This window comes from Eumetopias jubatus, unplaced genomic scaffold, assembly GCF_037043125.1.
Source record: "Eumetopias jubatus isolate StellerSeaLion01/CBP00866 unplaced genomic scaffold, mEumJub1_p1.0 scaffold_13, whole genome shotgun sequence".
NCBI classification, from domain to species: Eukaryota; Metazoa; Chordata; class Mammalia; order Carnivora; family Otariidae; genus Eumetopias; species Eumetopias jubatus.
This window is the reverse complement of record NW_028274819.1, coordinates 69,789,245-69,813,094: the sequence shown is the minus strand read 5'-3', so window position 1 is coordinate 69,813,094 and position 23,850 is coordinate 69,789,245. Positions and strand designations below refer to the sequence as shown.

The 23,850-nt window shown below is 40.0% G+C and overlaps 1 protein-coding gene across 1 annotated transcript in view; it reads left to right on the top strand.

Annotated features, from left to right (window-relative positions):
* The window catches only part of RAB38 (RAB38, member RAS oncogene family), a 78,894-nt gene that overhangs the window by 25,046 nt on the left and 29,998 nt on the right, over positions 1 to 23,850 (top strand). The window contains exon 2 of the mRNA XM_028091713.2: positions 5,072 to 5,352. Coding sequence (XP_027947514.1) covers positions 5,072 to 5,352 — 281 coding nt within the window. The remainder of the gene's footprint in view (positions 1 to 5,071; positions 5,353 to 23,850) is intronic.

Here is a 23,850-nt window from a genome sequence, read left to right as displayed (position 1 = left end):
TTATTGAGATATAATTGGCATATAACATTGTGTAGATTTAAACTGTACAACATGATGGTTTAATATACTTATATATTTCAAAATGATTACCACAATAGGATGAACACCATCATCACCTCACATAATTAGCATTTTTTGGGTATGTGGTGAGAATACTTAAGAGCTACTCTCTTAGCAACTTGCAAGTATATGATTACCATACTGTACATTAGATCTCCAGAACTTATTTATCTTATAACTGGAAGTTTATACCCTTTGGCCAACATCTCCCTATATCTTCTACTCCCAGTCCTGGCAACCGCCTTTCTACTCTCTTTTATACAAGTTTGGCTTTTTTTTTTAAAGAGAGAGAGACAGAACACATGAGTGGTGGGGGTAGGCGAGGAGGGGCAGAAGGAGAGGGAGAGAGAGAATCCTAAGCAGGCTCCATGCCCATCCTGGAGTCCAATGCGGGGCTCGATCTCATGACCTGAACTGAAATCAAGAGTCAGATGCTTAAGCGACTGAGCCACCCAGGTGCCCCTACAAGTTTGGCTTTTTTGGATTCTACATATAAGTGAGATCATACAGTATTTTTTTCTCTGACTTAATTCACCTAGTATAATGCTGTCATTGCTTTTGCCCATGTTGTTGCAAAAGGCAGGATTTCCTTCTTTTCCATGGCTGATAATATTCCACTCTATGTATATACTACATTTGCTTTATTCATTCCTTCACTGATGGACACTTAAGAGGTTTCTAGGTCTCAGTTCTTATGAACAATGCTGCAGTGAACATGGGGGTGCAGACAGCTCTTGAAGATGGTGATTTCATTTCTTTCTGATGGATGCCCATCTAGTGATTTCTTATGCTGCCAGAATGTCTGAAGACCTGTGTTTATATTTATTTTAAGGGATAGCAGGAGTGACAAGAGCTGAGATCCTGAGAGCCTCAGTGAGGAAGCTGTCAGGGCTCCCAGTGAGGGCCTGAATGGGAGCAGTAGCAGCGCTGATGCGGGTAATCAGGACCTGCTTCAGAAACAGAAGCATTGGTAGAATGTTGGAGACCCTTTAGGCAGAGGGGTGAGGAAAGAGTCAGAAGATGACTTGAAGGTACCGCTCTGGGAGGGGGCAGTGTTACTAGTGATGCTAAGAACTGGAGGGAACACCTGGGCTGGGTGTAGCAGGTGAAGAGCGGGATGCCTGCATCGAGGAGGATGACTAGAGGGCTTCCCAGAGGCAGTAATGAATTTAGTTTCAGGTATCCAAACCACTATTTTACCAATGAGGAGAACTGAGGTTCAGAATGGTAGAGCCTCACTGAGCTCACAGAGCTATTAGGTTAGTGGTGGAGTGGTAAAAGAATGTGCCCAGGTTAACAGAACACCAACTCACTTCCTCCTGTTATTTCTATGCCTATGTAGAGGATTCCTGGCTTGGTTATGCCCACTGAGAACATCTCTAGAGTACTAATTACCAAGTGAAAATACCATTAAATACACATTATGACTGTATTGCCTGTATACATTTTTAGCTGAGTCTGTGACACAAAATGGACCATTTAAGGCTGTTGGGAGAGAAGCCAAGCATTGATATACTAGGAATATTTTAACTCTAGAAGCAGGAAAGCAGGAAGGGACCTTAGAGGTCAGCAAGAACAAATTCATTTTACATGTGAGGAAACTGAGTCTCAAAAAGAGAAATGCATTTGTCTAAGTCTGCACGGGTAACCAGTGATTAGGACAAAGACCCATGTCTTCTGGCTGTTCAGTTTATTGCCTTCTGCAGCAAGATTTTCCAAATGATTACTGCAGCCATTGTATTAACTTTTGTGATTCGGTTCATTGCTTTGTCATTTAACTTTCCTGGAAGCTGGACACTGAATCATGAGTCACATTGACATGGCTATGGATGTGTGTGTAGAGTCTAAGAGAAATGGGAACCTACACATGGTGAATTGGATCATTTTCGGCGCAGGCATCCAGTATGACACGTCTTAGTTTAGAAGTTCCTCAAGGGCAAAAAACTATGTATTTGCAGCACATAACACAGAGCCTGGACCATATTAGCTATTCAGTAAATGTGTGTTGAATGAGTGATCTAAGCCCCCTGGGAATTTTTGAACTATGTTTTTTTGTTTGTTTGTTTGAAGTAAATTACCTATGATAAATTCATCAGGTCTCTACATTGCCCATATGTAGGTACTCATGAAAAGTCACATGGTTCTCATTCTTTTAATAAGAAACAGCAGAGAGAGCTATCAGCTGACAAAGTAAGGATAAAATGTGAGCACTGGAAATGCCCTTGTCTGAACATGACCTCTTGCCGGAACACCGGATATACAAACTTTTCAAGTCTGAGGGCCCAGTGACCTCAATATACAAAGATCACTTTTTTTCTCCTTGTTCCTAATCTAGCACACTTACCCTCACAAACTCAAACACACACAGACACACACACAAACACACAGATTGTCCTTTTTGAATTCCTACAAAGGTATTAAGCCTATACATTGCTTTTTTGCATAGTCTTAAAAACGACCCTTTGCCATATATTTGAACTGTAAAAATCTTTCTTCTTGAGGACCTCCTTACTCTACTATGAAAACCTCTGGACAAGCAGATTATTGAATAACTCATGACTTTGCCTTTCATCTGATTAGTTCCTGCAAGGGATCATAAGACAACTGCACAAAGCCCAGAGGCCTTCAGAGTCCTGAATGATCACAGAGGGCTTTTTTTCCCCCTATCTTCCTGAAATGTCATGGCCATCCTGAGCAGTATCAAAGGGGATCACTGTTTCTATTAGGAACCAAAAAAGGAAAGGAAATAAAAGAAATTTAAAACTTATTTGGGAGAAATGAAAGTTCAACTGCGGGTTGTGTGTCATATGAAGAGTATTATGCCACTTTCTTTCATTGGCTAGATGATTGTGGGGGGACAAAGAAAAGCTTCTGTGGTAAAACCCGTGTAAGAAATGTTTTAGGGTCGCCATGTGCTGTCCCTTATAGAATGCTCTTCTCTCCACTGATACAAGTATGAGGCTCACCCACTAGGACCACTAGGGCACCAAACTTGAACTGCGTCCATTTTCACTAAGTAAGTGCTCATGGATCATGTCCTCACAATCTGCAATGCTCATGCCCATGTGACTATAACAACCTGCAAAGAGTTTTTTTTTTTTTTTTTTTAACGATTTACTTATTTATTTGACAGAGAGACAGTGAGAATAAGCAGGGGGAGCTGCAGAGGGAGAGGGAGAGGCTCGATTCCAGGACCCAGGGATCATGACCTGAGCCGAAGGCAGACACTTAACTGACTGAGCCACTCAGGTGCCCACAAAATGTGAATTAAAACTCACCATCACAACACCTTGCGCTCAAAGTTAGTGTGAAGTGTTCTTAGAGATGTTGACCTGGACCTGGTATCTTCTTAGATACCCACCAATTTCGTCATTTTATTCTTTTTGCAACAAGTTGGCTTATTAAATACAGACTTCACTTTGCTTTAATTTATATAACTTTGTAAGACTCTTACCATAAATAAATGACCAAATCAGAATAAAAGGCCTTTGTGTGGTCCTACACTTCTGGAGTTTTGGGTTCAAAAAATACAAACCCAGTCTTCATTATCTTCTGTCTTCAGCTACTACTAGTGGCTAGAGTTATAAGCAAAAGGATTCATTTCATTTTATTAATCAGCAGAAATCCCAGTATTTTTTTGCCATAAATTCTGCTTTGGAACTCTGATTTCACTACCTACATCATATTGTCTTTCATAATTTTTAACATGCTGGAGAAAGTCAGGGAAATCTCAACGGCCAGTTAGTTCTACAGTCCCATCCTGGGTGCTTTCCATATGTTCATTCATTTCATCCACACGACAGCCCTGTGAGGTACACATTATTGCTGCCATTTTGCAGATGAGGAAGGCTAACCTTAGAGTGTTTAACAAACTGACCAACATTCACTTAAAAAATTAAGAATCAGAGCAAAAGTGATTCTAGCTGATTGGTCTAAATAAGACCAATGCCTGCCTGCTTCTCTCTCTCTCTTCTCTGTCCAAGGGCTTTTCTTATCCAATAGATTGTAGAGTACTTAAGGCCATCTAGTTTACTGTTGTATTCCAAGCATGTAGTCCGGACACTGGCATCAATATAAATATCTATTATCTGTTTAGTTGCATTGAGTGGGACACCCTCGGTACATAAGCCTGGAGGAGAGATAGTCTAAGACTAATGATTTAGTAGTTGAGAGTATTCAATGTTGGCAAATGACTATGGGCTCTGGGTTCAAAAAGATTTGAATCTCAATTCGGATTTGAATTCCAACTTCCAAAGCACACCATCTGTATAATTTGAACAAGTTACTTAGCCTCTTGAGGTCTCAACATTCTCACTGTAAAATGGGGATAGTAATTTTACCTTCATGATTATTTGTGTAAACTGCATTTCTGATGGTTAGTAGATACAAATAAATGCTAGCTACTACTACCCTTAATTGGATTGACTTTGGGTGCCTTTTAACATATTACATAATTTAGTTATATTTATTATGTTTATAATTTATCACCCACTAAAATATAAGCTCCATGATGGCAGGGATTTTCATGTTTTAATCATTGTATCCCAAGTGCTTAGAGCAGTTTTGTCCAGTAGAACATTCAGGGATAATGGAAATGTTCTATACTGGAGTCGTCTAATCCTATAGCCACTGGCCACATGTGGTTACTAAACACTTGAAATGTAGGTAGCTAGTGTGACTGAGGAACTGAATTGTAAACTCTATTTAATTTTAATTAATTAAACCTAAGTAGCTGTGTGTGACTAGTGGCATGCTGTACTAGCACACTTCTAGAACCTTACATGATATCCAGAAGTTTTAGTAAATAGGTTCTTGTTAAATGAATGAATGCCTTCTGGACTCAAAGATCAAAAACAAAGCTGATTGACTGTATATTCAGCTCACTCTAAAGATGAGCACTGAAGAACTTTCCTGAGTGATCTGCTCATACTGGAGGCCTCATGAGGTTCCAATATGTGATTTTGTTTACAATTGTAATAAGGTTTTGATTTCTATTTCTTTTTGGTGATAGGTCAAGAAAGATTTGGAAACATGACAAGGGTCTATTACCGAGAAGCTATGGGTGCATTTATTGTCTTCGATGTCACCAGGCCAGCTACATTTGAAGCAGTGACAAAGTGGAAAAGTGATTTGGACTCAAAGTTAAGTCTCCCTAATGGCAAACCAGTTTCCGTGGTTTTGTTGGCCAACAAATGTGACCAGGGGAAGGACGTGCTCATGAACAATGGCCTCAAGATGGACCAGTTCTGCAAGGAGCATGGTTTCGTAGGATGGTTTGAAACATCAGCAAAGGTAATGTGAACTTAAAGGAGAAATGCATTAGGCAAGAGTCAGAAAGAAAATAATCATATAGTCATTGTCATCATCATCATGATATTAATATGTGTTTGTCTAGTGATTTATAGTTCCCAGATTGCTTGAAGCTCTTTCTCATCTCAAGGGGATGAGTGGGCAGGGCAGAAATTACTATCCACAATTTAAGATGATTTTGGCTAAGAGAGCAAAAAGCGACTTGTATGTGGTCTCAGTGATAATGGTTAATAACTGTGTTTGTTTATTGAGTGCTTATTATCTGTCGGGCATATTTTATATGCATTTTCTCATTTAGTCCTCACACAACCCTATTAGGTAAGTATGATTTTAGAGTAAATGAAAGAAATGGGCCTCGCATTCAATGTCACTGCCTTATCCATATGTTAATTAATTTACTCCATCAATATTTAATATGTTCTTCTGTATGCCAGGAATTGTGCTTTGCCCTAAAAATGAAAAGATGGCCAGAATGTGGAACTATCACATTGGGAATACTGGGATAGTGGAGTGAGAGAGTAGACAGCAAGTGTAATTGCGAAGAACATCATGTTGTTTGGCACTTCTCATTTTTCTGGGGGGCAGAGGAATAGCAGGATGTGAGGCAGAATCAGGGCTGGAAGATGAAGAACCCTATGTGGCATGATAAGGATATTATTCTTCCCATTCTTCCCCATGCTGCTATCTCATTTGTCAGAGGCATGGTTTTTGCTCTACTCCCTTTTGTTTTTGCTTATATTTTTGTATCTCAGTATCAGAGAGAGAGAAAAAAGCTTTTATAGTAAATTTTGAAAGTTAAAAAAAAGCATATATTAAAAAAATAAATGTTTCACTGTATTTTTCTGCTATTTCCTGTGTGCATATATTTTACATTAATGTATATGAAATAATTTATGTTTTATATTTATAAATGAATTATATATTGAAATAGATATATATTTATATAATATCTATTTATTTTACATATAAATATATAAATATATTTTACATTACTAGGATTGCATTCTGTATAGTTTTATATCATAATTTTCCCATTTTTATTTATTTGTGGAAAACATATTAAAGACTTATGGAGCACAGGCACTGTGCTAGTTGCTTGGGATTCAGCTGTGAATAAGATAGGCATTGTCTCTGTACTTATGGAAATCACACTAAGGCCTTATTGCAAATCATTTGAGAATGGTTCAAAAATATAATGTGAACGGATGTCATTCAAATAGACTGAGGTGGAATCTCTGACCCATTTTATGCTGGAGAGCAGAATGGACCTATTTTCCCCAAGGACTAGGGAAAGATAGACAGGAGGCAGATCAACCTAGAGACTGAGTAACATGGTAGTCGTTGCATTCCTATGGGAAAATGGCAAGGCTTTGAACGAGGGTAAATGCTATAGGGATAGGAAAGAAAAACCTGATTTGAGACTCTCACTGAAGTTTTTTTTTTTTTTAAGGTAATTATTTATTATTTTGAGAGAGAGAGCGAGAGAGAGCAAGCACAAGCAGAGGGAGGGGCAGAGGGAGAGGTAGAAACAGGCTCCTCGCTGAGTGGAGAGCCCAACACGCGGCTCGATCCCAGGACCCTGGGATTAGGACCTGAGCCAAAGGCAGACAGACACTCAACCAACTGAGCCACCCAGGCTCCCCTCGCTGAAGTTTAAACACCAACGGGGATTAGGCAACTGCGTGGGTTGGGGGATGATGGAGATGGAGAAGAGGGTGGTGGTGCCACTTTCTTGGTCATAGCTGGGATGCTTTTTTGTTCTGGCCACATGCCCTGGATGGTCTCAGTGTCTGCCTCCTCTCTCTGGTATCTCTGAGCTGGCCTGTGCCTGGAAGTTGCTACTTCCAGAAGTTCCTGGGTTTTTTGCCTTCCTTTTTGGAGCCACAGCACACTAGTATGCTTTTTCTCCTTCTCTCTTCCAAAACCCTTTGTTTCCCCTATTTCTTAGGATTTTTCCTTTGATTCAGAACACAGTGTCCATCATTTGCTGTTGTCTTTCTAATTTTCTTGTCAATGAACGCTTTTGGTTTGTTTGTTTGAGGGATGATTCCAATAAAGAGATGAATGTAGAGCAAAACTCACAGGTCTGATGAGGTTACAGAATTTTGAAAAATATGACTTTGTTTTTTGAATGTGGGGCTTGAACTCATGACCCCGAGATCAAGAACTGGGCAGAGATTAAGAGTCAGATGCTCAACCGACTGAGCCACCCAGGCACCCCAGAAATATGACATTTTTTATAGTTTGATTTTTGGACGTTAGGCTTTTTTCATTTTAAATGGCAAAATGCATGTGAATTCACCTATTCTCCTTATTCCTTAGCTCCACACTCAGTTTTATTCTATGGCTTCTGCATATTCCTTCAAATTCCTTTCTTTCAAAAGAATTGCTTTTCTGCCTGGAAACTCCAGGTACAGGTGTAGAAGAGTAGGATTTTAGAGAAATCCTTTTCTCAATACGTTATTTTCCATCTGAAGGGCAAACTGGAATGAATGACTCATCTATTTGGTGAGGGAGTCTTCCATCACTCACTCATTCATTTATTCAACAAATGTTACTGAACAGCTGTTATGTACCAGGCTCTGGGAAATATAGCAATGTATAAAACACACAGAATCCTGACCTCCTGGATAATGATAAACAATAAAGTATAAGTAAAATATATAGGGTGTTTGAGGAAAAGTGTTAGGAAAAAAAAGAAAGAAAGAAGGAAAGAAAAAGGAAAAGAAAAGAAAGAAAAAGACCTATGAATTTGTAGGGAGGACTAAACTTGCTTGTGGACCAAAGAACCTCTTGGCCATTTTCTTTCTCCTCACTCTGACATTTCTTGCTTGACCGCTACAGTCAAACTCTGCTTAAGAGCATGAGGTTCATTAACTTAAGGCCTGACTGACCTACTGTACTTAGATACGGGATTTTTAATCCTCCAAATCCCTGCCAGTGTAAACTTTGAAGAGAAGCTTTGTACAAAGAGAGGGTGGAGGGATTTCACAAGCCTGAAGTACGCTGAAATGCTAAAGAGGGTACAAGGCCTCATTGTACTGCATTCAACATCTTCCCTCCAAATGTACTGCTATTGAAATTGTCCTGAATGTCTAAATAATGAACATGTCTTCCCGGTGCCAGGTTAGTATTCATCTAGAATCTCAGGAACAATACTGCAGCGTTGAGGCTGGAGTGTCAAACTGCTCTAAAAGTCTTTTTAAAAGATCTCTGATAAAACTGATAAAACTCTGCTTCCTTTCTGAGGATAGTATCACAGCATTTGCAAATAGAGGGCCAGATCAGACTATCTACCTGAAGACAAGATGACAGCATTTGGAGACTACGATCCACTCCTTCTTTGATTACAACATTTGGGATCAGGGAACATTTCTCATAGAGATCTTTCTCTTAGAAAGTGAATCTACTAATAATTAAAGTCCTTTTGTGTGATGTTGTAATCATTCATTCTGGTGATAAACATCTGATTTCATTCTTTTTACGTCTCTAAAACTTTGAATGCGCCAAAGGCCATGATCTTTGGCTTTGACCCCATAGCCATGTCTTGCAGCAATCCTGTGGCTTGGCCATTTCTGAAGCTGAAACTTGCAGGGTGGTAGAAGAGTTTCTAGTCTCCTTCTTGCTGCTGAAACTACTGCTGAGGGAAATTTGCCCTCTTGCTCTTTAGTCTTCAGGAATAACTTTCCATGAGAGTTTTCATGTCTCATTGCTGTTGCTGGAACATTCATGGTAGCCTCTGGCTATGAATTAAGAGCGAAAAAATAAAATGTATGCTACTAGCATCTCTGATTTTTTACATTATCTCTTCAAATATTGAAACCAAAGGAATAAAAGGAAAAACTATCTCTCCTAAGTTGAATTTTCTTTAGTTTTCAACCTTTGCATTCTTTCCCTTTCTCAGCTGCATTTACTTGAATTCCACCTGTGGATTCACTAGGGCCAGATAATATATACTTGTGATCACATGTCCCATTTTCTAAGGACATTCATGGTTTATCCTGCTGTCCTAGCATAATTATTGTAACACCCCCATTCCTGGGTTGTAATTTAGATTTACATAATCATCCTATAGATCAGGAGCTCCAGTACATCTCACTGTCCGCATTATACCTGAGTTCTAATAATGTCTATTTTATGTATTCCTGTGCCCAAGCCCAGTCTTGACAACACATTTTGGTAGATTTGTGTCTTTAGGATGAGAGCCTTGGTCTGTTCTTGTTGGACCATCCCCAATGTTGGGAGTCCTATCTTCTGGGGCCTTCTCAGTGGCCGATGGGGTCCTGCTACCTGCTGACCCATTTACCTGGTATATTGGTGGTAACCATGGCCTGAATCTCCACCAGTTGCTCCTTTAAGGTTCACTTTTATGGCCACACCCACCCACCTTCTAGGGTTGTTGAGAGCATTAAGTGACATAGGTATATGTTATGCGGATTACACATATACACCATACCTACCCCTCAAGCATAACATCCCTATCCCCTGTTCCTGCAGCCCATCTACTGGTCTGGATGTCACCGTCCATACTTAGCTCTGATGCACATAGAAGCTACACTCGGTAGAAGGGTCTGTTTCTATATCTCAGCTCTTTCCAGGCTGTTCCATCCTGCTTTTAGGGTGCAGTGGCTCATGGGTGGCTGTGTTTAGAAACAGGACACCAGGAAAATGCCTGGGAAATAGTGGAACAGTAATATCTATCCAATGGTGGTGACAGGAACCAAGGTCACAGACCTACAGTGCTCCTGGCTCATGGTCCCCTCCACCTCGTGTCCTAGTCCTAGCAGATTTCTATCCTATGTATAGTGACTTTTTAGGCCCCTCCTCTTGCTCAGAATGTTCTAAAATCAATGGGTACCCCAGGAAGAAACTTTCTTACATTAAACTCCACTCAATTTTAGTATCTTCCTGCAGTTAAAAAGAAAAATGTTGATGTGTGTCCTTCTGGGGGAAGGAGTATACTCAGCAGTGCTCTCCATAAGAAGTTATTCATTTTTTACAGGGAGGAGGTGGTGGTCCTCAGTGTAGTGATATTTTTCATGTGTTTTGGATTTCTAGCAATTATTACATACGTTTGCTATCTTTGGGGAACTTCTAGCCATAGTAGGCTTATCTCCCCAGGAGGAACCCATAAAACTTTCTTCTTTTGCTCTCTTTGCAGCCAGAGCATAGGCATATGACCTAGATTCCATCAGTCATACTGATTGAGCAACTAGACGAAGAAGGTGCAATACAAAATCCATTTTTTGGTGGGGGTGGGGGTGGGGGGTAGGTAGAGGCAGCACAGGCCTCTATCCTTGGGAGACAGCAGAGTTTGCAGGGTCCTGTGCTTGACCTAGAAAGAGAATCACTACTGGCCCCGGGGACAGTTGAATTCAAGTTGAGCTCCTAGAAGATTTGCGGATTTTTAGGACCCAGTGCTCAATGGTGGCTGGCAGCTGTATCCTCATCAGGCCTGTTTTATGTGGGGTTTGAGTTTTTGGAAGCTTAGGTTTGAGCCTATTTCTTTAGACTGTTGAATAATCCTGCAAGCTACACAGTATCTCTTGAATAAACTATTCCATATTTAGCCAGCTTCAGATTCTGTGTCTTGCAACCAAGAACCAGGATTAATATACATGGTCAAAGACATTTGAGAAAACAAACCTGAACGACATTTTCCCTTGCTGCGGGACTTCTCGGGGCTTTGATATTCAAATGTGCATTCTGAGTCTCTCGTAAGAACCATGGCTGTATTTCTTGCTGTTTGCTATATGGGACCCTCATGCAAAGATTTTTATGCATATGAACTCATTCAATCCTTAGCATGAACCTATGGAGTAGGCTTTATTATTATTCACCATTTGAAAGAAATAAAACATTGAGACATAGGTGACTTCTCTAAAGCTGTATAACTACTATCTTATTTTTTTTATTCTAACATACTCTTTTTGTTATTTCATATGTTAACATTTCAAAATCAAAATATGCCCTAGAGCCACTGTAGATTTCTAAAATGATGGTGTGCCATACAAATAATGGCTTTTTCTGGTATCTTCTCCAAGAGGGGACTACACCATGCAGAAGTTCCTAAATATGTTTGATCATGTACAAACAAAATAGTGGAACATGCTTAGGAAATGCTGGTCTAGAATTCTCATTTAAAGGGAAAGTTTTCTGTGTTTCATTGTTTACTGAGTTCTTTATTGTTATTATTATTATTATTACTCTGCAGGCTGAAATATGCAGCAGTTAAGACGTGGCTAATTTTTCTGGAAGTTGCTTGAAGAGTAGTATCACATATCATTTATTTTATAGGCTTCTAGAAAATAGGCACTTAGAAACATAATGTCCTTATACAAATTGGAAATGCATAGATAATTCACCTGGGTATGGGTAGAGACTCATTCTAATTCATTTTTTAGTGGGTTAAGTATAGAACACCATTTTTAAAAAAAAACTTTTATTTTTAAATTGGGTAGTAGGCCATCTCTGATTATTCCCATTTTTCAAATGTCAAACCATGAAAAAATTCTTGACAGTCACTGGTGCATTCACTGATTCAACACAATTTGTATTGAGTGACTATCCAGGTCTGTCCTATGAATGATGTATATTAAGGCCTTTCTGAGTTCAGAGCGTGCTATGAGGTGTTAGTTCTTATTCTTAAAATGTTAGAATTTCCTATAGGAAATAGATATTCCAGGTTTTAGGCATCCATCGCCAAAGAATTTAAATGAGGCTGTAGGATGTGCCTTCACTGATTTACTTGGTCCCAGCACATTTAACCTTGGATGTTTAGCTGATTTGATGAGAGTTGTCTATACTCAGGGACATAAAAGGAAGGGCCCAATCTGAAATCCAAAATCAGAGCAAAGTTAGAAGACATCATTTAAAGGAAATGATGGCAGGGTGCCTGGATGGCTCAGTAGGTTAAGGGGCCAACTCTTGGTTTCAGCTCAGGTCATGATCTCAGGGTCCTGGGATTGAGCCCCGTGTCAGGCTCTGCACTCAGCTGGGACTCTGTTTGAGATTCTCTCTCCCTCTCTCTCTGCCTCTCCCCCTGTGCACTCTCTGTAAAATAAATAAATATAAAGGAAATGATGGCGGTGTTTAATGATAACAACCATTTCATATGATGAACTCCAGTCTGTAGTACAACCATTTGAATCATTGCTTCTTTTTTTTTAAATTTTATTATGTCATGTTAATCACCATACAATATCATCATTAGTTTTTTTTTTAAGGATTTTATTTATTTATTTGACAGAGAGAGACACAGCTAGAAAGGGAACACAAGCAGGGGGAGTGGGAGAGGGAGAAGCAGGCTTCCGTGGAGCAGGGAGCCCAATGTGGGGCTCGGTCCCAGGATCCTGAGATCATGACATGAGCTGAGGGCTGCCGCTTAATGACTGAGCCACCCAGGCACCCCACATCATTAATTTTTTTTTTATTTTTTTATTTTATTATGTTAATCACCATACATTACATCATTAGTTTTTGATGTAGTGTTCTATGATTCATTGTTTGCATATAATACCCAGTGCTCCATTCAGTACATGCCCTCTTTAATACCCATCACCAGGCTTAACCCATCCCCTTACTCCCTCCCATCTAGAACCCTCAGTTTGTTTCTGAGTCCATCGTCTCTCATGGTTCATCTCCCCCTCCGATTCCCCCCCCTTCATTTTCCCCTTCCTACTATCTTCTTCCTTTTTTTAACATATAATGTATTATTTGTTTCAGAGGTACAGATCTGTGATTCAACAGTCTTACACAATTCACAGCGCTCATAGCACATACCCTCCCTAATGTCTATCACCCAGCCACCCCATCCCTCCCACCCCCCACCACTCCAGCAACCCTCAGTTTGTTTCCTGAGATTAAGAATTCCTCATATCAGTGAGATCATATGATACATGTATTTCTCAGATTGACTTATTTCACTCAGCATAATACCCTCCAGTTCCATCCATGTTGTTGCAAATGGCAAGATTTCATTCCTTTTGATGGCTGCATAATATTCCATGGTAGATATATACCACCTCTTCTTTATCCATTCATCTGTCGATGGACATCTTGGCTCTTTCCATAGTTTGGCTATTGTGGACATTGCTGCTATAAACACTGGGGTGCATGTGCCCTTTTGGATCACTACATTTGTATCTTTGGAGTGAATATCCGGTAGTGCAGTGGCTGGGTCATAGGGTAGCTCTATTTTCAACTTTTTGAGGAACCTCCATACTGTTTTCCAGAGTGGCTGCACCAGCTTGCATTCCCACCAACAGTGTAGGAGGGTTCCCCTTTCTCCACATCCTCGCCAACATCTGTCGTTTCCTGACTTCTTAATTTTAGCCATTCTGACTAGTGTGAGGTGATATCTCATTGAGGTTTTGATTTGGATTTCCGTGATGCTGAGCGATGTTGAGCACTTTGTCATATGTCTGTTGGCCATTTGGATGTCTTCCTTAGAAAAATGTCTGTTCATGTCTTCTGCCCATTTCTTGATTGGATTATTTGTTCTTTGGGTGTTGAGTTTGATAAGTTCTTTATAGATTTTGGATACTAGCCCTTTATCTGAGATGTCATTTGCAAATATCTTCTCCCATTCTGTCAGTTGTCTTTTTTGTTGACTGTTTCTTTTGCTGTGCAATGCTTTGAAACTAGAACTCAATCACAAGAGGAAAGTCGGAAAGAACTCAAATACATGGAGGCTAAAGAGCATCCTACTAAAGAATGAATGGGTCAACCAGGAAATTAAAGAAGAATTAAAAAAACTCATGGAAACCAATGAAAATAAAAACACAACTGTTCAAAATCTTTGGGATACAGCAAAGACAGCCCTGAGAGGAAAGTATAGAGCAATACAAGCCTTTCTCAAGAAACAAGAAAGGTCTCAAATACACAACCTAATCCTACACCTAAAGGAGCTGGAGAAAGAACAGCAAATAAAGCCTAAACCCAGCAGGAGAAGAGAAATAATAAATTTCAGAGCAGAAATCAATGAACTAGAAACCAAAAGAACAGCAGAACAGATCAACGAAACTAAAAGCTGGTTCTTTGAAAGAATTAACAAGATTGATAAACCCCTGGCCAGACTTATCAAAAAGAAAAGAGAAATGACCCAAATCAACAAAATCATGAATGAAAGAGGAGAAATCACAACCAACACCAAAGAAATACAAACAATTCTAAGAACATATTATGAGCAACTCTATGCCAGCAAATTAGACAATCTGGAAGAAATGGATGCATTCCTAGAGATGTATAAACCACCAAAACTGAACCAGGAAGAAATAGAAAACCTGAACAGACCTATAACCACTAAGGAAATTGAAGCAGTCATCAAAAATCTCTCAACAAAAAGAGCCCAGGGCCAGATGGCTTCCCAGGGGAATTCTACCAAACATTTAAAGAAGAATTAATACCTATTCTTCTGAAACTGTTCCAAAAAATAGAAATGGAAGGAAAACTTCCAAACTCATTTTATGAGGCCACCATTATCTGAATCGTTGCTCTGACAGATTCTTAATGCCCTACAATGAAAGATGGAAATTGTTTCTTAAGTTGAGGGTAGTGTGAGTGCAAGAGCCTCAAACTCAAGCTACTTTCCTAAGTAAGTCTAAATTAATAATAATATTTTAATTTTTATCTTTAGCTAAATTGGTTCTCCAGAGGTTTTCTATGTCTGTGCTTGTAATTTCATAGATAATCTGAGATCCTACTATGACTAAAACATTGTAGGAAAGTAGATATGGACTCTCAGAGGATATCATCATAGCTTGGTGTGCGGGAGGCAAGGTGTGACATATGTCCTTCTCTCCTGCATGGTTCCCAATTTCATTACTTAAAGCTTAGATCTTTCCCATCTTACACTTGGACAATTTTAATAGTGTATCTCCAGACTTTTCTCATGGTGTCTGTACTCTATGGTGCTAAAAACTCAACCTACCTACTATAATATAACCCGACTTCTGTAGGCTCTACTTCTTGATTCAAATTTAGACACCTTAGAGCAGGGATCAGTGTATAGCCTGTAGCCCAGGTATAGCCTGCCCCCTATTTTGTAAATTAAGTATTATTGGAACACAGCCATGCTCATTAATTTATGTTTCTGGAGTCAGCTTTCCAACTGGATCTTGATCTCTAACCAAGACTTCCTTCCCATACTTCAAACTTCATATCCTTCTGGATCTCTACCTGGATATCACCCAGACAACTCTTTAAACCAATACATCTGAAACTAAATTCATTAGCTTTTCTGCCCATCAGATCATCTGATGTGGAGACCTCACATCCACCTGGACATCTAAGCCATGGTCCCTGAGAACCAGGTTACTCACCCTTCAGAAACCCCCCATTCCTGAGCATAGAAAACCCCACAGTGAGGTCTTTTCTTGACCCTCCAGGCCTGTCTCTGGCTACCTTGTTCCTCCGTTTGTCCCCTGGTGATACTAAACTGCATCACATCCCCTGTCACATTTTGCTATTCCCCCTGACTGGGCCATGCTTCCTAAAGTTATGTACCTCTCTCTCAATTCTTCCCTTAGGACTTGGCTCAAGCACTCTCCTTTACTGACTCTCAGGTAGTTTCCCCCATCTCTTGCCACAGTTATGTTAAGGTTCTTTCTCTGGGTGCCTGACCCCTGCACTGCACTGGGAAACCTTCCAGGTCATCCACCAGCTCAGTGGCTCGCACATGCAGCGTGGTCCTGTGGTTAGTGGTTATTGGATGCAACAGAACTATTTGCTGCACTCCTTTTCAAGGACTCTTTCAGAAGATTCTTTTACTGTATTATTCTTTTCCCTACCCTTTGTGGAGGTATTTCTGTCCTTAGAGAGCTGTGCAGAAGCAGAAAAATTAATTTACTGCTGTATTTCCCAGGAAGACTCCACCTTATACACACCTTTCATCCAGAAAGCACTATAGACACTGCACAGCAGGGAGCCTGTAGTGCCCTGCAGTGTGGAGGGGGAGCAGAGAAGGAAAATGAAGATGAGGGAAATAACCCCCCTTTCATGCCTTGGTCCCTAGACTGGGAACTGCAGGACTGTTTACTTGGTCATGCCACAAAGCAGCCCACAAGAATCTCCCATTAGCCTGTGGATCTTATTATCCAGCGTATTCCTCCTTCACACCCCAGGACCACAATTTAGCAGTTTTCTCCCCATTGAAATTCCTGTCATCTTGTTTATAGCCATCTCTCATTTTCTTTAGTTACTGTCGTTTGAGTCATGCACAATGGCTATCATACTGGTTTTTTCTTACTACTAGTAAAATGGAGTTCCAGAGAAGCTTTTCAATGATTTTCATTGGAGAAACCAGGCCGAGACTTCAGATCTAGTCCAGAACTCAATGCAGTGACAATGATTTTTTTTTTTTAAAAGCTTCATTTATTTATTTGAGAGAGAGAGTGAGAAAGCACAAGTTGGGCAGAGAGCAGAGGGAGAGAATCACAAGCAGACTCCCCGCTGAGCATGGAGCCTGGCTCGATCTTACTACCTTGAGATCATGACCTGAGCCAAAATCAGGAATCGGATGCTTAACTGACTGAGCCACCCAGGCACTCCCGGTGACAATGATTCTTGAGGAATTGTACATCAGGAACTCCTGAGGAGCTTGCTAAGGTTGAACATGGCTCAGCCCTGCTCTGAGGTATCTGGAGGGGCACAAAATGTATGTTTTTGAAAAATAGTCCTTTGGTGATTTTGATACGCACCCTAGTTAGGATGCCTTGTGTTATACTTTTGTTCATTCATTCACTCATGTATTCATTCATTCATTCCTGAAGTAGTCCTTGAATAGCTACTATGTATTTATATAGGCACTTTGCCAAGCAGTGGGGCACTGATGCTAAAGGGCACAGATTCTTCCCATTAAGAGGTTCCCAGTCTCAGGGCGCCTGGGTGGCTCAGTTGGTTAGGCAACTGCCTTCGGCTCGGGTCATGATCCCAGGGTCCTGGGATCGAGTCCCATGTCGGGCTCCCCCTGCCCTACGGGGAGCCTGCTTCTCCCTCTCCTCTGCTTGCCATTCCCCCCTGCTTGTGCTCTCTCTCTGTCAAATAGATAAATAAAATCTTTTTTAAAAAAAAGAATTTCCAGTCTCCTGGGAGGAAACTCACATAAACAAATAATTATAATACAGTATCAATTGAAGGAAAGGCTGTTACCTCTGCCCAAGAGTAAAACAGCTTCCTTGTCACTAAGGATGAAAGAGTCCCCAAAGGAAGATCCAAGAGGGACTAGTGAGAGGAACTCCTTTTAAGGGATGCTATGCATAGGGGCATTGGAAGCCACTGTTAGGAGATCCTGCGTATTCTTAAAAGCAAAGACAAGTTTTAATCTTTATTCTAAGATATCTTTTTTTAAAAAAAGATTTATTTGAGAGAGAGAGAGAGAGAGAGCAGGAATTGGGGGAGGGGCAAAGGGAGAGGGAGAAGCAGACTCCCCGCTGAGCAGGGAGCCTGCCTTGGGACCCGACCCAGGACCCTGAGATCATGACCTGAGCCAAAGGTGGACGCTCAACCAGCTAAGCCACCCAGGCACCCCTCTAAGATATCTTAAGTAAGAACATGTCACTGCTGCAGAATTAATAGCTTTATCACTTATCAGAAAATTGTCAATACCAGACCACAAAGAATCTTACTATTAAGAATAATAGTGAAACTTCATATTAATGAAACATACTCTTACTCTTCTTACCAGGCCTTGTCCTAAGTGCTTTGTTTCATTTACTTCTCACAAACCCTTATGTATGAGGTGCTGTTATTATGCCTGTTTTACAAATTAAGGAGCTGAGGCTTAGAGACATTGAATGATTTACCCATGATCATATGGGTAGCAAGTGGCAGAGTCAGAATTAGAACCCAGATCCCTCTATTCAAAGCCCTTGTTGTTGTAAATCCACTACATTATCCATTATGTTCAGATTTCTAAAGATGTGTTAAAATCTCTTGAATGTTGCTGCACATTTTCTCATTCTTTTAATTCTTGAGTTTCTAATTGGAATATTTTGTTTCTTTGAAATCATTTTTTCAGCGTTTTGGTAAGTCTGCCATGTTTACCTAGAAGGTACACGTTCTCTTTTGTTTGATTGTCTACTTCATTTTTGACTCAATCTTAGTCATTATATAATTTAATTCATTAGAGTTTCTTTTAAAATTAGGGCTATTTTATCCTCATTTTGTAATGTGGAAACTAAAGCACAACAGGATTTAAGTAACTTATGCAAAGTCACACAACTAGTGAGTCTCAGAGCTAGGATTTACACGCAGGTCTGATTGATTCTGGATATGGCTGGTGTTTCCTATACCAGCATTGTACCTTGGAAAGAAGAACAACAGGCACAAGCCCTGTCTCCTCTGTCAGAACCATTCTAGGAACGGTTGCTTCCTGTGTCAGTAGGGGTTTTGTTACTAAGACATATTTGCCTTCTCCTTCCCTGTGTTACTTCATTTTTTTTCAGTATTGATTTTGTCTGTGTTTTGTGGTCCTTTACCTTCTTTGATGTGTCTTGTTTGCCATCTTTGAAGTAAGTGGCCTTCGATTTGTGGGCAGCAGCCCTGCTCTCCCAAGGCCTCCTGTTTCATCTTTGTTTGCTTCACTGACTAGTGAGGTATTGATTTCTTGGGCTAGCCTGCTGGGATTGGAGGAAAAACCAATATCCCATTACATATAAATGAGAAGCCACAGCAGCTTCTCAGCAGCCTGTTCATTGACCTAACATGCTAGGACACTATTCAAAGACTAGGTTAGCTTGATGTGTCCAGGGATATCCTGAAGTGATTAGATTGTCCCAGGCATAAGGTAGAAAAGCCAATGACAGAAAAACCAAGGGTTGTAAATCTATTTCCTTGAACTAAATGAGAAAGAATCATCTTTCAAGAATCATTTACCTGTCAGAGGTTGCTCCAGGGGAAGGAAGTTCTCTATGGAGAACTTTTCTCATTCTTGGTTCCTTTGAATTTTCTAGGGTAGGCACAACCTTTGTGAACCATAAGACAAGTCCTCTGGGTTTTATGTTCCCCAGGGTTCCCAAGATAAAAGAGAGGGTGTCAGCAATGGGGTGCCTAACATTACCCATACAATATGTTTCTGAAACACTGTGTGTAAGTCCCATTTTTTAACAGTACCTCAAGAAGCTCATTATGACCACTCTTCCTGGGTGAGTTCCTTTGGGAAGAGAATTATCACCCTGCGGCTCATCTGGTTATAAGTTTAGTTCTTATGTTTCAGATTTTGTAAAGGACAGACATGAGCAATAATGTCAAATGATCAAGGTCTAAAGAGATCTACTGTTACCACAGTAAGAGAAGCCCATACTTAACCCCCAAATTATCATGTCATTATATCTTCCTCCACCATTGAGTGGAAACACGGGAAAAGAAGATCTGGAGAGTACTTCAAAATTATCTTGTGGTCTAACTACTTATTTTATAGTTTCATTCATTCATTCTTTAAATAGTCACTGAGCAGGGATGCCTGGGTGGCTCAGTTGGTGAAGCGTCTGCCTTCAGCTCAGGTCATGATCCCCGGGTCCTGGGATCGAGCCCCACATTGAGTTCCCTGCTCAGTGGGGAGTCGGCTTCTCCCTCTCCCTCTGCCTCTCCCCCTGCTTGTGCTCTCTCCCCCTCTCTAATGAATAAATAAAATCTTAAAAAAAAAAGTCACTGAGCACCTCTCCTATATGTGACAGACACTGTTTTAGGCACCACAGTTATACTAGGGGACACGACAGATAAAATCCCTGCTGTCTTGGGGCTTGCATTATAGTGGTAGAGACAGGTAATAAAAAGATGAATAAGTGCAATGTATAGTTTGTCAGCAGAGCTAAATGCTGAGGAGAAAATTCAAGCGGGGGAGGAGTGTAGAGCTTGTGCTGTGCATATGCATGGGATACAGGAAAGAGTTCAAAGAAAGGAGAGCACTTTTAAGCAGGTGACCAGGGAAGATTTCACTCTACTCGAAGGTGTTGTTTTGTTTGTTTGTTTGTTTGTTTTTTTGTCAGAGAGGTGACAGGAGTCATGCTGAGTCTTTGGAATATTGTAACAACTTTGGGTTTTGCTTTGAGTCAGATGGGAAGACACTGGGTTTGATGAGATATGATACAATATTTAATTTAAACAATCATTCGGGTGGTTATGTTGAGCCTAGATTGTTGTGGGAAAAACTGGAAGCAGGACATTAGCTGGGACTTTTTTGTAGCATCTACGAAAGAGAAATTGTGGGACGTAGTCAAACTCGACATGTAGTTTTGAACAGGTGGAAGATGGGATTTCCTGACAATTTGAATGGAGGTTGTGCAAGAAAGAGAGGATTTGGGGAGGGCTCCATGGTTTTTGGCCTGAGCCACTAGAAGAAGAGAGCTGCCATTTTCTGTGGTAGGAATTCTGAGATGTGGAGGGGAGATATTGAGATTTAGTTTTGTATATATTAAAATCTAGAAGACATCTAAGAGCAGATGTCCAGTAGAGGGTTGTAGTGGGGAGATATTGAGATTTAGTTTTGTATATATTAAAATCTAGAAGACATCTAAGAGCAGATGTCCAGTAGAGGGTTGTGCATGATTCTGGAGTTGAGGAGAAAAGTCCAGGAGGCAGGTCAGAGGACCAAGTACTGATCTCTGGGCACTCCCACATTCGGATGAGAAAATGAGACTGCACAGGGTGGAAGTAGGAGAGGGCACGGGTATTTTCCAGAAAAGCTAAGATTGGAACTTAGTGAACTCTTCTCAGCATAGAACCCTAATAAGATTACATGTAAGTAGCCTGAAATTTCATCTTCTTTTCCTGTGCTATTCCCAGTGGTAAGGTGGGAAAATGATGGACAAAAGAGAAAAGATTACACAGCATAGGCTCTCTCTTGAAGTCATCAAACTTGGATTTACTTGCTACATTTCTGCTAGTGGTGGGTCTAAAAAGCAAAGTAGGAAAGTGATGAAATAGTTCTCTCCCTCAAAGCTATCAACAGTGCTCTTTGTTTCAAGTCACTGGGCGGTCTAACCTAGGCCACAGTGTCCAGGGTATGATTGGTTTTAGAAAGGTGAGAGATATTCAAATTGACCTTGAGAGCAATGATGCAAACTTAGGTTTCATTTACAAACTTTGTAAATTAAGTTCATCATGTAGACTGCAAGTCAGCTTTAATTTGCCAAGAATGTTCAAAATGATGATATTTAACATTTGAATAGTAGTTGCAAATTTAGGAAGTTTCTAACATTTACTTTCTTAATTGGCTTTCATGAATCCTCTGATTTTTCACTCTCTTGTGAAACTCGTTGTTAAGAACTCCTGCTTGTTGTTCATGTGAAATGGCTTTAAGAACACTTATCATTTTGATTCCCTACCTGGATACTCTGTAATCAGTCCTTTTCTTAGTGTAGTGGCCAGGGCTGTTGATAACATACCAGACAGACTGGACAGAGCATGGTAGGCTTTAACCTACCTTACTTATGTCACATTTTTAATTTTATATACTATTATACTGCATTAATTTAACAGCTGTAGCAAACTGTTAACACATGCTACACTCACGGTCATCGAAAAGCCTCCTTATTTTTGCAAATGGTATGCTGTCAAATAGTATCTTAGGCTACTGATTTAAGCTGCTGATCATTTAAGCCCAAGTGTCGGATTTTATACTAATATCTATTAAATTTTCTTCTGAGGCTTTAATCTATGATTCCAGTTTCATTTTTAATCTATTATTTTTTGCTAAAATTAATGTGTCAATTTCAGTTAAGGTTATATCCATACCTTGGAAAAGACCCTAAAAACAATGACAGATGTCTGTTGACTGCGGGTTGCTCACAGGTTCTAGAGAGGCTGATGTCAGTTTCTAGCCACGTGGCCTTTCACAAGTTGGCAGTTTACCTCTTCAAGGTCAGAAGGAGAATCTCTCCCCGGTCATCTACAGTGGAGTCTTATGTAAGGTACCTAATTAAGAGAGTGAGTATCCTATCATATTCATAGGTCCTATCTCTACTTAATGGTCATGGACCCTGGGGAGGTGTGAATCTTGGAGACAGCTTAGACTTCTGCCTACTATACTGATTTCTAGACAGGAGCAAGTATTCTGGATAGGTTAAGGGCAAAGACATGTAAACAACTGAGTTTGCCCACCCCACTTCCTCTTTTTTAAAGTTCAGGAAACAATAGTTTTACCAGAGGTTTGCCCAGTAGATTTCTGCTTATATTCCATTAGTCATAACTACCCTTAGCACAAAGAAGCCAGGGAAATCAAGTTTTTGCTACCTATGCGCAATCAGGATTCTGTTAGAAAGGAAGAGGAGATATTGTGTAATGTGTAGATAGCTAGGGTATGAATGGAAATGCCGAGGTGGAGAAAGTAAATCTTACCTAGTTTAGGAAAAATGGGACTTAATAATGAAAAACAAAATCACACAGAAGCTCCCACCCAGACTTAATCACTGTTAGCATTGTATTTCCTAATTGCATCATATTATATGCAACTCTAAAATTTATCATAAGCATTTTCCATGGCAAATTCTTTGTAAATGTAATCTTTAGTAGCTGAATAATATTACATCATAAGGATGCACCATAACATCCCCTCTAATTGACCTTCCCCTTCTTATTCTGCGTTCAGGCAGTTTTCAGTTTTCACTGTTATAAATAATGTCATTATGAATATCTTTATACACAAATTATTTTATGTATTTAAGATTTTCTTAATTGGGTTTTATTCTTAATAGATTACTAGATCAAAGGGAATAGATGCTTGTGTGGTTCTGATTACATACTTTCATATAGATTTTCAAAAATGATGAGCTAACTTATACTTGCCAAATGTTTATATCTCTATGAGAACACTCTAAAATCCAAATTTCATCATGTCACTTCTGTCTCCTACTTATGGGTCTAACAAAAATTTGCTCATTCTGCCTTTTATGATGGAATCCAAACTTCTGATAAAAATGAGGTTAGCTCCTAACAGGGGTTTGAGCTCTGTGTCACTATCTACTCATTTTACTTTGGAGCCAGTCCGTAATCACCTTGTTCACAGGACATGACAAGGGGCATTTATTAAACACAACAGTTGAAAGGCAGGCTCCTGATTGCTCAATCTGAAATCTTTATTATTAGAAGAGAAGGAAGTGAGTTGGTTGTGTTAGGTCTGCCTTCTCTGTGTCATCTGTTAACCTTGCATCACGTTATTTAAGCATTAGGCTTTCCGTTCGTGATCAATATTTTGCTCTGAATAAACCCCTATACTGTCTTCTTCTGCTCTTATCTTTTTCTCCAGCCATGTCCTTAGACTTGGTTTGTGCATCCTCACCCTATTTGGATGAGTTTAGACTCCCCTCGAATCTGTTCTGAGTTTACTTCCCTTCCCCTACCTGTTGTACATGTTATTTTTAAACCTAATCTTAGCTGAGGTGTTCCTGTAGTCAAACTGGTTTCTTTTTGATCTCCTTCCTCTTTCTTCTTCACTGGGGTACTCATGATTGTGGAGTTAGAATTTGTTTCTGACCTTCTCGT